This window comes from Brachypodium distachyon, chromosome 3 (assembly GCF_000005505.3).
Source record: "Brachypodium distachyon strain Bd21 chromosome 3, Brachypodium_distachyon_v3.0, whole genome shotgun sequence".
Lineage (NCBI taxonomy): Eukaryota > Viridiplantae > Streptophyta > Magnoliopsida > Poales > Poaceae > Brachypodium > Brachypodium distachyon.
The window spans coordinates 56,206,279-56,221,561 of NC_016133.3; the positions used below are offsets into that span (position 1 = coordinate 56,206,279).

At 45.6% G+C, this 15,283-nt stretch overlaps 3 protein-coding genes across 3 annotated transcripts; all 3 read left to right on the plus strand.

Annotated features, from left to right (window-relative positions):
• Positions 1-161: 161 nt before the first annotated feature.
• On the plus strand, positions 162-2,830 carry LOC100833276 (GPI-anchored protein LLG1). Its single transcript, XM_003570435.2, has 3 exons — positions 162-897; positions 1,002-1,061; positions 2,199-2,830. Exons 1-3 carry the CDS (start codon positions 813-815, stop codon positions 2,552-2,554), a joined length of 501 nt encoding a protein of 166 aa, XP_003570483.1. The 5' UTR covers positions 162-812; the 3' UTR covers positions 2,555-2,830.
• An 865-nt stretch (positions 2,831-3,695) lies between these two features.
• Positions 3,696-10,503, plus strand: LOC100832964 (uncharacterized WD repeat-containing protein C2A9.03). Its single transcript, XM_003570434.4, has 10 exons — positions 3,696-3,979; positions 4,582-4,754; positions 5,532-5,699; positions 5,781-5,867; positions 6,577-6,711; positions 6,817-6,927; positions 7,253-7,344; positions 7,415-7,520; positions 8,023-8,109; positions 9,797-10,503. Exons 2-10 carry the CDS (start codon positions 4,614-4,616, stop codon positions 10,208-10,210), a joined length of 1,341 nt encoding a protein of 446 aa, XP_003570482.1. The 5' UTR covers positions 3,696-3,979; positions 4,582-4,613; the 3' UTR covers positions 10,211-10,503.
• Positions 10,504-10,639: 136 nt separating this feature from the next.
• On the plus strand, positions 10,640-12,083 carry LOC100836261 (ubiquitin-conjugating enzyme E2 11). The gene is made up of 2 exons (XM_003572949.4): positions 10,640-11,220; positions 11,326-12,083. Exons 1-2 carry the CDS (start codon positions 10,987-10,989, stop codon positions 11,728-11,730), a joined length of 639 nt encoding a protein of 212 aa, XP_003572997.1. The 5' UTR covers positions 10,640-10,986; the 3' UTR covers positions 11,731-12,083.
• The last annotated feature ends 3,200 nt before the right edge of the window (positions 12,084-15,283 follow it).

Sequence of the window (15,283 nt, forward strand, 5' to 3'; positions counted from 1 at the left end):
CAAAAGCAGGGAGGGGGGTTGGAAGTTTATTGACGGAAGTTTGCTGAGGATTAGTCACGGGAAGTTGATATTTAGTCCTATTCTCTTGATTGGTGTGGGGATATAAATTAGGAGCGGTAGTTTAGGGGGTGGTTACTTTTCATTGTTTGTTTCATGGGTTTAGACATGGAAATTCTGTTGCCACCAATCACGCAACGTGCAAAACAACGTCAATTCCCTATCCCATTTTGAGTTACCAGGTGGACCCCAGGGAAGAGATGCTTGGAAGTTTACCTTCCTAATTTCTTTTTCTCTGCCCTTCTAAACTCCCATGCCCCCCCCCCCCCCCCAAACAAACAGAACTTGTCGAGTTTCCTATACTTCCGCATCCCATTCCCTAGTCTGATTTCCCCCCAACCAAACACGCTGTATGAGTAAACGAAGGATTTCTTTACGAAACTTTGGCCGTCTTGACCCCCCTCCCCGTCTCTCCCCGTCTCACATCTCTGTCCAGTCCATTTTAGCTAGCGACGAGAAAGAAAACAGAACAAATAAACCGCGTGGTCGCGTCCTCCTTCCTTCTCCAGCTCGCAGCATCCGGCGATAATTAATTGCAGCAGCAGCACCGCCCCGCTGCTTACAGCTCCACCGGACCAGGGAAGAAGTTGAGGCGCGCATGTGAGTTTGCAGCCTCCTCTCCCCTACGACGTCCACCTCCACCACTACCGTCGTCGTCGTCGTGCTAGATCCAGCAAGCTTAAGCCCCCTTCCGTTCGGAAATTCGCAGCAGCAGCGCGTCGAAGCCCTCGCGTCGGGTTGAGAGAGACGCCGGGATGGCTGCGGCCCGTGGATTCTCGCTCCTCCTCTTCTCGGCCGCCGTCCTGGCGGCGTTCGCCTCCGCTTCCCCCTTCATCTCCGGTGCGTGCGTCCGTGCTCTCGTCTCGCTGTTCCTTGCTGCCTCGATCGTCTGCTTCGGCTTCTGATGAGTTCGTGCCGTTTCTGTTTTGCTGATGCTGTAACAGACGGCGTGTTCCAGGCGAGCGCCGGATCTACCGGGAGGAGCTTGCTGCAGGCCAAGAAGAGTACGTTTCCTTTCTCCTCCTCCTTGCCTTCCACCCTCTAATGCGTGCTCCTCTCGGGATTGATCTGAAATTGAGGTAGACTAGAGATTATTGGATTGGAAGTGGTGCTGTTAGTTAGGTACTCCGCTTAGATTCATGGAGTATCCATTCCCTGATCCATCCCATGCTGAAGAAAGACCTACCAGTAAATAGATAGTGTGTCTTCAGATCAGGGTTAACATGGAGGATTGATGGTGGCCTGGATTGTTTTCATCCTTCTCACTGCGGATGGAGTGGAATTGAGGTGGATTGATGATTGAGAACCAAGCTCTGGAACACATTGATGGTTGAGTATATGAATGAGGAATTGTGGTCCTATGAGTTGGATGCACGCAGGGATGGGGGCTACAGATTTTTTATGATGTTACTTATGTTAATCAACTGAGACAGTTTGCCGACCAGTCCGCATCTGATGGTGTGCACACTTTACATATTACTCACACATGCTTGTTAACTGGATAATACAGTAGCATCTAATTTGGACATTTGGGATCAGCTTATTAGTTGTGATGTGGAGCTCCTGGACTTGCTAGTTGGTGGTGCCTTTTTTTCATTATATGAATACTTGCTGCTTCTTGATAGTACTAAGATGTCCATCTTAGGTAGAGAGGATAGAGAAATTGAAATAAATAAGCTAATAGTGGAAAGGATATTTGTTAATCTTGTGGTTTTAAAGTGGGAACTGGTATGACATGCAATATTCTGATAGGGCTGCATGTATTCTGTTATCCAGTTAGAAGCAATATCTTATCGTTTCAAACTAGGTAATGCGATCATAGCACTATTTCGGCAGATTAACCGAAATTCAGTTAGGTAAGTTGGTTCTAGGCTTCTAGCTGCCAAATAACCAAATGCTTCGAGGCAGCCCACAAGTGCATATTTTTTGCCTTCAGTTCACTAATAGTGCATACATATCGCTTTTTGTTTTTGAGAGGAGCATCCATATTGCTAACAGACTGACCGTAGACCAAGTAACATCAAGATAGATCCTAAGTCATCATTATAATGTTGCTTTTTGTGGCATTCATCACACCGTGTTCAACACTTTCAGTACCTTGATCTAATATACTTGTGTTTACTCGTGCCTATGCTTATCAGGTTGCCCTGTGAACTTTGAGTTCCAGAACTACAAAATCATCACGGACCAGTGCAAAGGGCCAAAGTATCCTGCTAAAAACTGCTGCGATGCTTTCAAGGAATTTGCATGCCCATTTAATACGTACATCAACGACGAGAGCAATGACTGTGCATCCACAATGTTCAGCTACATCAACCTATATGGCAAGTACCCACCTGGCCTGTTTGCCCATGAGTGCCGAGAAGGCAAGCTAGGGCTTTCTTGTGAGGGCATCGCCCAGAAAGACGTTGCTGCAAGTGGAGGTCAAAGAGCTCGAAGCAGCTCGCTTGCTCTGATTACTCTCTCGTGTGTGATGGCAGCGTTGCTGTTCCACTGAGTGATGATGAAACCTTCTACTATTTCGCCAAAGATTTGTTAAATGATGATTAGGCTTGAATTCATCTGCTGCTCGTAAAGGTGCTCTTGGAATTTTCCTTGCTGTGAAATCTCTTCTAATTTTAAGTTATGCCAGATTACATATTTTCTGGAATCTCAGCTGATTGCCAACTGACAGTTCACCCTATTGTCGTATTGTGCCTCTTACACTGCTGCGTATAATGTTATCTATAGTTTTGGTCATTGGAAGGAGTATGAATATATGATTTCAGACTAATCACAATGTCCCTAGCTTATGCTAGTCTCAAAGAAAGTCGTAACAATTGATGTCCCTGATCAATTTCTAGCTTATGCTGCATGTTTTCTTGTTTCGCCTTGTGGTAGGTTGCATTGATGCCTGCTTTACTTTCTTCAGGTCAAAATTTGCCATCATTGGGTTTTCATGGAGATCGACATGTCTATCTACTAGAAACATGTGAATTACTTCCAAGAACCTTTCCGTTTGATAGAGTGTCGTGTGAACAAACTCTCTTGGTAATCCGTTAATGGTTTCGTCATGAAATTTCATGATCCGTTACCAGTTTCGCCGGGCCACGTCCTCGAAGGCTCGAATCCTTATCCTTGGGGTGCTACTTCTGTTTGGCGTTTGTTTGGTTAACCTGTTGGGCACAAGCTCTGAATAAAAAGATAAACAATGGCAGAGACACGGCAGAAAAAGAAGAAGAAGAAGAACAAGTCGTTGCGCCGTAAAACTACGACCTGAGAGGCCGATCGTACGCCTCTGCTGGTACTGTATTTCGGCTGAAAAGACACCCCTATCAGGCTATCCCCGCTGCAACTCCAATCATTCACGGATTCACCGGTGCGTCACTCCCTTCCCGTCAAATTAACGCCGACGTGACCACTGTTCAGAAAAAAAAAACACCGACATTACCAAAATGCCTTGCCCCAGGATCTGGCGTCCTGCAGCGTCCCAAGGGCATGACCGTAATTTCGCACACCCCGTCGCTTCTGGCTATATTACCCCCCTCCTCTTCCCGGCCCTATCCCCCCTCCCCGTCACCGTCTGTCTCTGACCCACTCCGAGGAACATCGCAAATAAAACTAAAAATTGTTTTACGGATAACAATTAGGGAAGGTAGTTCCGAACGAGACGATAAATAGAAACAAAAAAGCGCTGTGAGTGAGGGGGAAATTCCAAAACGGGAAGCGGAAATAGGCCGGAAAACATTTTCTATATATATTAAATATTTTTTGGTGCTGTTTGGAAGGGGGAGGAAGGGAAGGGAAAGGAAGCGGCTCTCCGTCTCTTATATTCCGGGGGAATCCATCTACGTTCGGCTTTGGGCGGCGTCTTCTGAGGCGCAGGTTTCCCTCTCCGCTCCATCCCCGGCGGCCGATTCGCCCCCCCGCTTCGTCGGGCTAGGTACGTTCTGCCCTCCGTTTCTGTTGTTTCGGCGAATTTTTGTGTGTGTTTTTCGTTGTGGGAAATGGTGATCTGTTGAATCGGGGCTAGATCTGGATGGTGGGTGGGGTTGAGGTTGCGGGGTCTAGGGTTTGGAGCGGGGCGGCTGGCTTGGGGGAATCGGTGGTATCCGCATGCTCGATTTGAGGGAAAAGCGCGTTTGTTCGAGGATTTAGGGGAGGCAAGAAATTTCTTTCTCCGCGATATTTAGTCCTCTGCTAATCATGTGACTGTTGACTTTGGGCTCGATTCGTTTTCTCCGTTTGACATGTTTGGGAATTCTCCCCCCTGTTGACTTCGTTCTATTTAGTGCGGATTTTCTCTAAATGTTCGCTTGATCCGTCTGTGTGCAGAACTTACAATGGTATGTGGCGCTAGAAATATGCTGAATTGCTAATACAAATTACAAATAGCTTCTGAATTTGTAAAAATTGCCGTTGTGTTCTGCAACTGCTATTACTAGTAGACTGGTGTAGAAAGTTCTGGATGTTCTTGTCTGTTCTATGTACAATTGGATTCAGTAAGAACATTGGTTGCTGATGGTGGTGGTGTTATGTTGGCAGGTTAGGGACGCATCTCTCGCAGGAGGGGATCAATGTCCAATTATCACGACGATCACGTCGAAGACATGGAAGATGATTATGATATGGATGAGCCCGCTGATGAAATGGGCGACGGGCACCATGAGCGGGGAATAAGGGACTCCGATTCGGAGGATGAAGAATATGGCCAGTCGGTATGTCCAATAGCTATTTTGTATTTTGCATTGTTGCAGCATTGTAATTGGATTCAAGTCTACGCAACACTCTTTTAAATGCAGTTCTTATTGAGTTGGCAGTGTTTAGAAGTAGAAAATTATTCCAGTGATTAATAGGGACCTGAAGTGTAGATACTTGGATGCTGTGGATATGATTCGGTTACTAAGCCTGCATGCTACTTGTCGTATGCTTGATGCTAACATGGAGTAGGCCTGGCTCATTTATACGACTCTAGGAGTGGCTTGACTGGGGTATTGATTGTCCATTCCCTTATTTATAGGGTTATCTGGATCAACAAAACGACAACGATCTCACTCACTAGCCTGATAAATTTGTGTCTTGTTTACTGTGTTGCCTGGATCAATCAAGCTTGTCCTCTTCCACAGTTTAAGAATGTCATTTGTCTTCTACCAGTTTGATATCACACTTCCTTTAGCGACATAGCTATTTGTTGCAAGACTACCTCTCTTCTCATGATATCTACGTGGCATGCTATATAAAAAAATGCTTCCGTTGTTGTTTTCTACTCTGTCTTCCAATTATAAACCACTGTCGATTTTCTGTAATTCTTCACGTAGGATAAAGAAAGAAGTTATTTCTCTTGCTCGGTTCTTGAATTGATATACCAATCTTGAAATTTACCATCGCGATTTTCCATAAGTATGGTTTTGTTTCTGTTGTTGCTATCTACTATAATTTTAACTACATAAACGACATAGCAATGCGCTAAATGGTTCTTCTCCTTCTCTGTTTAGAATGATAAGATCCCAGATACTTCTGCAGCGGATGCAAGAAAAGGAAAAGACATTCAAGGAATACCATGGGAGAGGCTAGCTATCACACGTGAAAAATACAGACAATCCAGATTAGAGCAGTACAAAAACTATGAGAACGTTCCTGATTCTGGAGAAAAAGCAGCAAAGGTGGGTATTATAGAAAATTCAGCAGCTTACGCAAAGTAGATGTCGAGATGTTATAAACAGTTCACACCTGTATTGAAACAGGAGTGCAAACGGACTGAGAAAGGTGGAATGTATTATGAATTCAGACAAAATACTAGATCAGTGAAGTCGACTATTCTACATTTTCAGGTGGGTAACCAGGTGTGACTGTTTAGATATCTTTGCAGTAGGTCAAAATTTCTGGATGCTCCATGATAAGATTATGTTGTACTGCTCATCAATGGAATCAGCTTTTGACTTATTAACTTACTTTACTTGTCAACTTCCATTTTGATTTTATCTCTTCATAATCTTTGGTGTACCAGTTCCATGAATATTTTGGAATCAAATAATAAACTAATTACAAAGTTTTTAAAACTCATGCTTGGTTGCAAATTCTGACTTCTCATTTGATGAAAATTGTGTCAATGCCTTCAGCTGTATTACTTTCTCGAGTTTGTAATTACTTAAATTTAACTAAATGCTTGAAAGCATGAAATTGTTATTGCTTTAAAGTTGTATACATGATGAAATGTATATGTATGTTAAAAGGAACGGAACATGATCCTTAATAGAAGGACTGAAGCTGGTTCTTGTATATTTGGGATTAACTCAAATTTACATGGCTAGTTGGAGAAAATTTTCGTATAGATATTCAACTTGTTCAGGGATCTGCAAGTCCTGATTATGTTTCTCTGAGTATAATCTCTTGTCAGTAAGTAAACTAAGTTGTTCCTGTACTTGAGCTAACCATTTGCATTTGCCTCAGATTCTTAATTAACATTCATCCTATTTTTTATACGATTTTTATCTGCGACTGTCAAGAGCATGAAACAATTGACCTGAATTGTGCCTGCAGCTGAGAAATTTAGTATGGGCTACATCAAAGCATGATGTCTTCCTAATGTCACATTACTCAGTCCTTCACTGGTCAGCATTGAATGGTGTGGATACTGAACTCATGAATGTCCAAGGTCACGTGGCACCAAAGGAGGTATGATGCATTATTTTAATCTTCTTTCCTGCCTCAGTTTTTCCATACTCCACAGCTTATCCTTGTCATTCTTCTTCTATTAATGTTTATGATCTCTTATTACAGAAGCACCCTGGAAGTCTGTTAGAGGGATTTTCTCAGACTCAAGTTAGTACCTTGGCTGTCAAGGACAATTTGCTGGTAGCTGGTGGATTCCAAGGAGAGCTAATCTGCAAGGTAGGTTGCCCTTGCCCAAATTGGCTCAAATCCATATGTGTGCTATGTTATTTTTTTACATCGTGTTCTAGCTCTGTTTGATGACTTACGTTTCCATTTTTTGTGATGTCAGCATGCATTAATATCACTTGTGCAATTGAAAATGTTATAGTGAGATGTTTGTGGTGGACCAATATAATCACTGTTTTTTCTTGTTAGGAAAATGTTGCCAAAAAATAACTGACTGACGTGTAGTACTTGTGCATGCACACACATATTCAATGTGTTGATGATCTCTTGACCTAATGTTGATATTTACTCTCTTTTTTTGTTATCTGGAATGCAGCACCTTGATCGAGAAGGAATAAGCTTTTGCTGTCGAACAACATATGATGATAATGCTATCACTAATGCAGTTGAGATATTCAATACTTCTAGGTAATGCCCATGTCTCTGTAAAGACGCAACCTCATTGAGCATCTATTCATGCCAGTTTTTTTTTTTCCAGTGGTGCTGTTCATTTCATGGCATCGAATAATGACTCTGGTGTAAGAGACTATGACATGGAGAGATTCCAGCTCTGCAAGCACTTTCAGTTTAATTGGCCAGTGAATGTAAGTCCCTTTGGTTATTCCTGTTTCTTTTTGCCTTGTGTTATGGTTGGAACCTGATGCATCGTCATTGTTTATCTTGATATGCTTCTTTACAATCATCTTGGTATGTCATGTTAGGTTTACTTTCGGTCCTTGCTGTTGGCAAACCTAGTAAAATTAGGATCTTAATTAATGATGTAAAGAGCAAAACAGGAATGTCTAAATTTCTGCTGTCACAGCTGACAACACTATGCAGTTATGTATGTCTGTCTTCTGTATCTTAGGGGATAGAGAGAGGTATGGTGTTACAACTTCGGCAATTGGCACCCTTCAAGATTTAATCTCACACATGCCAACTCTAGAACCCTTTTCTATTCTTTTCGAATCACCGCATTAGTATTATTGATAGTAAATGGAGCCAAACACTATGCACTTGATATATATGTCAGAATGAATGAAATCCTTCAAATGTATTTGTTGTTTTACTCTGGCCTTACCAAGTACTGGTATTTTGTTAATGCAGCATACTTCCCTGAGTCCTGACGGAAAGGTTGTTGTCATTGTGGGGGACGATCCTGATGGTTTACTTATTGATGCCAATTCAGGAAAGGTATACAAGCACATGCAAACCCACATCATATACTACCTCCGTTCCATAATTCTTGTCGAAATCTTACATGTATCTAGACACCTTTTAGGAATAGATACATCCATTTTTAGGCAAATCTGAGACAAGAATTATGGAACGGAGGGAGTAAATGTTAGGGAAATGCATTGATACATACACATGTACACACATGACCTATCTCTAGCATCCAATGTCCTGTAGTTCCATTGAGATTCGGAAAGTTGTGGTCTTAAGGGGAGATATCTATTTGTTCTTCTCTGCATTTTCTAATTATTTTAAGGGATGGGACTGGATGACATGATTTGTATAGAAGGGAGATGGGGACTCGGGCCTAAGAGACTACTTCTATAGCTCACATGCCTGGCTATTTTCCCCACTCCGTCTTCTCCATTGTTTTCCCGTACCTGCACTATTCACCTCCCTCCCTCTACCATTTCTCCTAGACCCGCCAGCTACCCTGCTTGTGCAGTCGCCCTCTCCCTGATCGAGCTCACCACTCATGCTCCTGATCAGGATGTAGCCATCTTGACCATATTCAGAAAACACTAGCCCAAACAAAACAAGGGCAAGAACACTACATTGCATTTCCAAACAAGGACCAGGGCGCAGCCACCAGTTGTTAAGATAACATCTCCAAAAGATCAGTCTGTTGGGATTTTGATCTCGAATTCAGAAGAAAAAAGCGAAACCAAAGGACGCAAGATCTTGGAACGCATCAATGCCCCCTCAGGTGAAGTTCTGGAATCGCGGCAGGCTGAGCCTGGGAACTGCCATCCACCATTCGTGGTGCTGATCTCATCCATGCTTGGGCCGCCATTGCAAGTGGTGATGTCATTGGCAGCAATGTGCTTAGTGGCATCAGCGGGAGAACCTTGGCTGTACGGTTCACCCGTGGCTTCACGATCTCTAACTCCTTTTCCTCCAATTCCCTGTCCCTGTCAAAATTGGTGTCAGATTCGTTCTCTTCATCCTCGCCGGAGCACGCGACAGCGACGAACTCCTCAGTTTCTACCTGTCCGTCCTCTTCCACCACATACTCCTCCGCAGGACGACCCTCCTGCTGGTGCTAGACAAGATGGTGAGCAGCCAATTGGCGTTCTGATGAAGTCAGCGTTGCAGCTGCGGGAGTTAGCGCCGGTGTTCAAGAAGGCGGCGGGTTTGCTTTTTGGCGCCGTGGAGCCAAGGGGGGTCTAGAAGAAGTCGGAGTCGACGATGTCGTCGTAGCGGCATGTGAGGTTCTTGACAGGATGATGCTTTAGTAGGCCATGGATGGCGATGGCGTATCCAAGGTGACGGCGCTACTTGGGTACGCCATGGATGGCGCTGGCATATCCAAGGCAACGGCGCTATTGGGTATGCCATGGATGGCGCTGGCGAGCTCGCCATGCTGCACCAAAACCATGGGTCTCGCTGTGCTCGAGGCATGACGATGTCGCGAAGGCCATGAGCCACTGATGCTTGACGAAGCGACGAGGATATACAGGGAGGTGGGTGTGGTGGGAGGGGGGAGGGGCACAAGTACACATCAGTAACAAGATAGCTTGTGTGTACATGTGTATGCACAAAATCCATTCTCTCTATGTTAACAAACCCTGATTAATATGCCACATTAAAGTACTGATACAATATCTGGGATTAAGTGGTACGCTAATTTTTATTCTGGATGCAGACTCTTCATTCCATGAAAGGTCATCACGATTACTCATTTGCATCAGCCTGGAGCCCTGATGGCCGAGCATTTGCTACTGGCAACCAAGACAAGACTTGCCGAATTTGGGATGCGAGAAACCTGTCAAAATCCGTGCATGTATTGAAGGGTAACCTTGGAGCCATTAGATCAATCCGCTTCACGTCAGACGGGCAATTCCTGTCAATGGCAGAACCAGCAGACTTTGTCCATATCTTCGATGTCACGAGCGATTACAACAGAAGACAAGAGCTGGACTTCTTTGGCGAAATATCTGGCATGTCTTTCAGCCCGGACACTGACGCCCTTTTCGTTGGTGTGTGGGATAGAACGTATGCAAGCCTCCTCCAGTTTGGCCGTCTGTATAACAACTCATATCTTGACTCGCTGTTTTGAGGTGAAAGCAGAGCAGATGTTGGGCTTGCTGTGCCTCAGCTGCACCTGAATCTTGCAGCATAAGTTAGGTATCCTCAAATCAGAATTTTAAGTTGACCTGATAATTCAATTAATAAATGTTGTATCCTGTTGTATGTGTATATATAAAAAGAATGTACAGATGCCTATAGCCTGTACCGGGTAGAGCGCATCTCATGTATGCTAGTTTTCAGTGAGCTGTAAGGCTTCTTGACTCCAGTGGAGTGTTACTGTGAACGTTCAGATCGGTGATGCCGCGCCTCTTTCGGGTTAAACTGTCTCTTCAATCGCCCCTGACCTGTCAATGAATGTGTTCTACTCTCTCCGTTCCTAAATACTTATCGCTGTGCATTAAAACGGCGACAAAAACAGCGACAAGTATTTAGGAACGAACGGTGACAAAAACAGCGACAAGTATTTAGGAACGGAAGGATTACATTGCTTTGCTGTGAGAAGAACCGTGCCTGCTGCTCCAACAAAGCACGCCCTCGCTCGAAATTACACGGGCGAGCTAGATGACCTCACCCTGTTACATATTGGTCTTCTTTTGCCTTTCTGGGGAAAACGTATTGTTCTCAATGACTCAGCCCCGCAGCGTCTTCGTTCAGTCTTCCCTCCACTGGACACCCCCAGAAGCAGAGCCATCCATATAAAGAGCACTGAACCCTTCGGGCCTGAGCAGTGTATCCTTAATCCTTACATCACATAGTTTGCAGCCCACGGGCTACGGAGGTGGAGGCCGTACACCGCCGACGGCCATGCCGACGGTTGATCACCGGCTGAAGCGGATCCTCAAGGAGATGAGCACGCTGTGGATCGACCTGCCGGATTTCTGCCGGCCCGGCGCGTCGCCCGTGACGGACCCGTTCCACTTCACGGTGGTCATCGACGGCCCCGACGGCAGCCCCTACGCCGGAGGCACATTCCCCGTCGACGTCGTGATCCCGCGCTACTATCCCTTCAGGCCCCCGAAGCTCACCTTCAAAACCAAGGTAGTACGTTCGTACCAACCGAATGAAGCTTTGGTTTTTCTTTTCCATTCCTTATCGTTGTTCGTGTTGATGGACGACAAAAGGCACGACGTATTATGGGTTCAGGTGTACCATCCGAACATTGACGAGGAGGGGAAGATGTACCTGGACATCTTCAGGAGCAACTGGAGCCCGGCGCTGACGATAAGCAAGGTCCTCGTGTCCGTCGTCTCCGTCCTCTACGACCCTTTGCTCGACCTCCCCGTCCGCCTCGGCGTCGCGCATCAGTACAAGCACCAGCGGGATCGCTTCGAGAAGAAGGCCAGGGACTGGACTCGCAGATACGCCTCCACGCCAGTGGTTTCGTTCTATCCAGCAAAGGCAGGCCACTCCGGTCTCGACTACTTGGTCGTCGTTCCCAGGGCAATACCTCCCGTCAAGCAGAGGCAGACGGCGTTCCTCCCGGGCTGGTGGCCAGTCTCCTACACTCTTTGCAGTCGATCTAGGCATCGAGCTATAGCTCCTGCGTAGATCGGGCATTCGTGCAAAGAGGAGCTCAAGAAAAGTTCGGGCCCAATAATTATGCTGATCCATATAGTCTCGTCTGTCCTTTGGATGCTTTGAGGCGGTCATAGCCTGGTTTAGTTTAGTTGTAGGTCAAGGTAACTAATTAGTAGATCGACGTTTCTAAGCTCAAATTAAGACTATATGTGGTGGTTAATTTGCAAATGTCACTGATATTGCATCGTGACTTGGTGAGGGTTACCGAGCTAGCGATCCTGGTGTTGTATGCCACATGCGTCTGACGCGGCCTCGCGGTGGCTGGTTATGGCTAGTGCGGTATATGTGTGCAATGGTGAGGAAAGTGAACCGTGCTTACCTACTGCCGACGACTGTTTATGCATACATGACCGATAGAGGCATGCAAGATGCAACTGGAAATAGATAGAGGACAAATGGAGGACCTTTCTATCCGTTTTCCTGTCAGAGTTGGTCGGCCCCTGATCGATGCGCACAACTTATGCTCTGTGACTGTGTGTGTAGCTAGTTGGCTAGCAAGTAGTAAGTCTAGTAACTAAGTGATCAGATTGAACTAGCCGACTTCTCTGAGCGTATAGTATGTGCTTTGCTGGCTAGCTGCCGTGCTAGCTGATGCTGTGTTTGCCTTCTTCAGATGCAATCATGTACTCACTCAATTGGTTTCATCGGTGTTGGTACACGCTTGGTGTGGCGTGACTGCATGCATACCATACGTACATCTTAGGAATGGTTTTTCGTTGAGAAGTAAAAGTAAGAGCAACGCTGATTTTCTCCGACTACCCGTACACAGTACAAAACGAGAAGGTAGCCATAGAACGAACAAGGAAATACAAAATGGTCACGGTTCACGCATGCCTTCTCAAATGCCACGTTACAAGTTACAACCAGTTACTCTCTTCGAAAACATGGAGGCAGAAGTAGAGAGTGAAAGATACGCTACACTTTTTTTCCCTGAAAAAAAAAACCCGGCCTGAAACATACGCTGCATGAGCTGCATTTTGTTTGTTTCCTGCACGGACATACTCCTTGTATATTTCAAGCCGGAGATACTCGAATTTTGCAGTAAAAGTTACGGTAAAATGAAGGCCGTGAGCTCAATCTCTACACATTGCCTGACGGGCCCAACTTATCTGGGCCTGTTCGGCAGCATCAGCCGCTACGACCCTCGGTGGTCCGTCCAATAGACGCTAGATGGGTCGAAAGCGTAGCAAACTAGCAACGCCCCCTTTGATCTCAAAAAAAAAAAAAGCGCAAGGCCCCCTAAAACCGGGGGCACCCGCCAATCCAGCTTGCTACAGTTCGGGCTAAACCGCCGAATAAACTGCACGTCGCTGACAGTGTAAAAGGCTCCTGAACCCTGATCCATCACGGTCGACCGCCTGCCAAGCCCAGCCCCAGCACGAATCACACCAAAATTATTGGCCGGCATTTGGACATTTCGGTCGACACGCCATCCACCGGTGACCGGTTGACCCATCCTGCTCCTGCATGGCATGCGCGCCCGTACCCACTTGTACGACGGCGCGAGTTCAGTCGATCGACGCCGGCCGGTTTGTCGTGTCCTTTCCGCACACATGGTTGGACGCTGACGCGACCGAGTGCTGCTGGCTGGCAACAGCGCGTGGCGCACTACCAGAATGTATATATGCGCGTCTGATCAATGCGGCCGGGCGGTGGTGCCCGATGGTGACGGAGCACCGGCCGGGTGCTTTCCAATCCAAGCGGACGAACAGATGCCGGCCTATTATACTAGCGTTCTGTTCGCTCGTTGCTCTGTTCAGTGAGGAATGTGCAGCTTGCTTCAAGGTTACTCCTTGCTTTGGTTTAATCGCTGAGAAGAATCAACGTTCACGGTTTTTCTTTTTCTTGTTTTGGATACACTGGGTACAACGCATAGACTGATAGACCCGCACGCACTCGCGGAGACCAAGAGTTTGTCCGCCTTTCCTCCTAACGAAAAAGACACGCACGCACGCACTGATCAATAATGCTTACTCACTCCGTATTAGGTGACTTTCTATTACATATATCTAAACGGTTTTTAGTCATAGATACATCCATATTTGGGTAATTTTGAGTCACTTAATATGAGACGGAGGGAGTATTAAAGACCGGAAACGGAGCTTGAAGATCGAAAGAGTTGATGACCATGATGCATCACTATGGGTACGTCATCGGCGTGTCCGGGTTCCTTTTGCATGCACGATCGTCTTGTCCATACAGGGGCGGAGTCAGCGATGAGTTGCACTTGGGGCTAAGTTATTTTATACAAATTTGAGTCACTTGTTTCCGGACGACAGAAGTAGTACAAATTTGATGATTTTTATTTTATCTGCATAGAAGCATTATGCACATTTTTTGCTCTAGGCCTGAGGCAACTGCCACTGTGTTCATACATTCTCACTAAAATAATGATTAGATCGGTGACATTTATCTATCCTAGTAGTTAAAAAGGAAAACCATTTTTGTCTTATAAAAGGACGGATATTCTTTAACAAGTAACACGTCATATTTTTTCGCACATCTCAGTCACATTTTTCTTTACCATTCCATTTGTTTCATTATTCCATGTTATTATTTTAATATTTATACTCTACTAGCTAAATGTCCGTGCTTTGCTACGAGATTAAGAATCTGTGGATGTGGCTCATATTTATTTAAATTTCTGATAAATAAGAATTATCTCAAAATATTATCAAAACCAATCAAGAATAATCAAAAGATCATGATATGTATAAAATAAGTGGCAATTAGATGAGTCCGTAGCCATTAAAAGGTACTACTATTGTTGGAGTGAACTCGCGACCACCAACTCAGATGTGTAAAGATATGTTGTTCACCCTGTCGATCTCCTTTTTCTCTCATATCTGCGATTAATTAGCAGCCTTCTAATTGCCACCACTCAACACACTATCTGCGCTCTTATGCGGACATGCTTCCCCCTCGATGTGCCACATCGGCAACTCCCATTGTCACCCCACGTGTCCATTGTTGGTTGCATTGCGCCACGGATTGTAGCCTCTTGCCATTTGCCAACTTAATTAACCAATGGCATTGTTGTCTTTTTTATTTTCTGAATTATATCCCCTCCTTGCCGGTTTTCTTTTTTTTTTCTTTGAGAAAACGCAAAACCTGCGTCTCGATGCATTGATAGAAAGAAAGTATTTACAAGCCCAAGAACAGGCCAACCCAACCGAACACTCAAATCAAAACAACACGGCCAACGGCCACAAATATCGTTACAACCAACGCCACCAATCAACCGCAGGCCTAAATGCCAAAAACACAAAAGTACAAGATAGCAAAGAAGGCGCCGCGGCCCGCCGGCCTCGCAAAACTCAAAGACAAGCCCATGAGGCGTCTCGTCAACCGCAGAAGCCTCGGGCCGCCGAACGCCGCGCTCGTCTCGAACATTGCGCCACCATAGCTCACCGCTCCCCTGCTGGTCGCAACGAACATCCACCACCGCCAGTCGATACCCATCGAGTGCAAGCATGAGACCAAGATGCTGCGGCACGGGATCCTCCGCTAGCCACTACCCTAC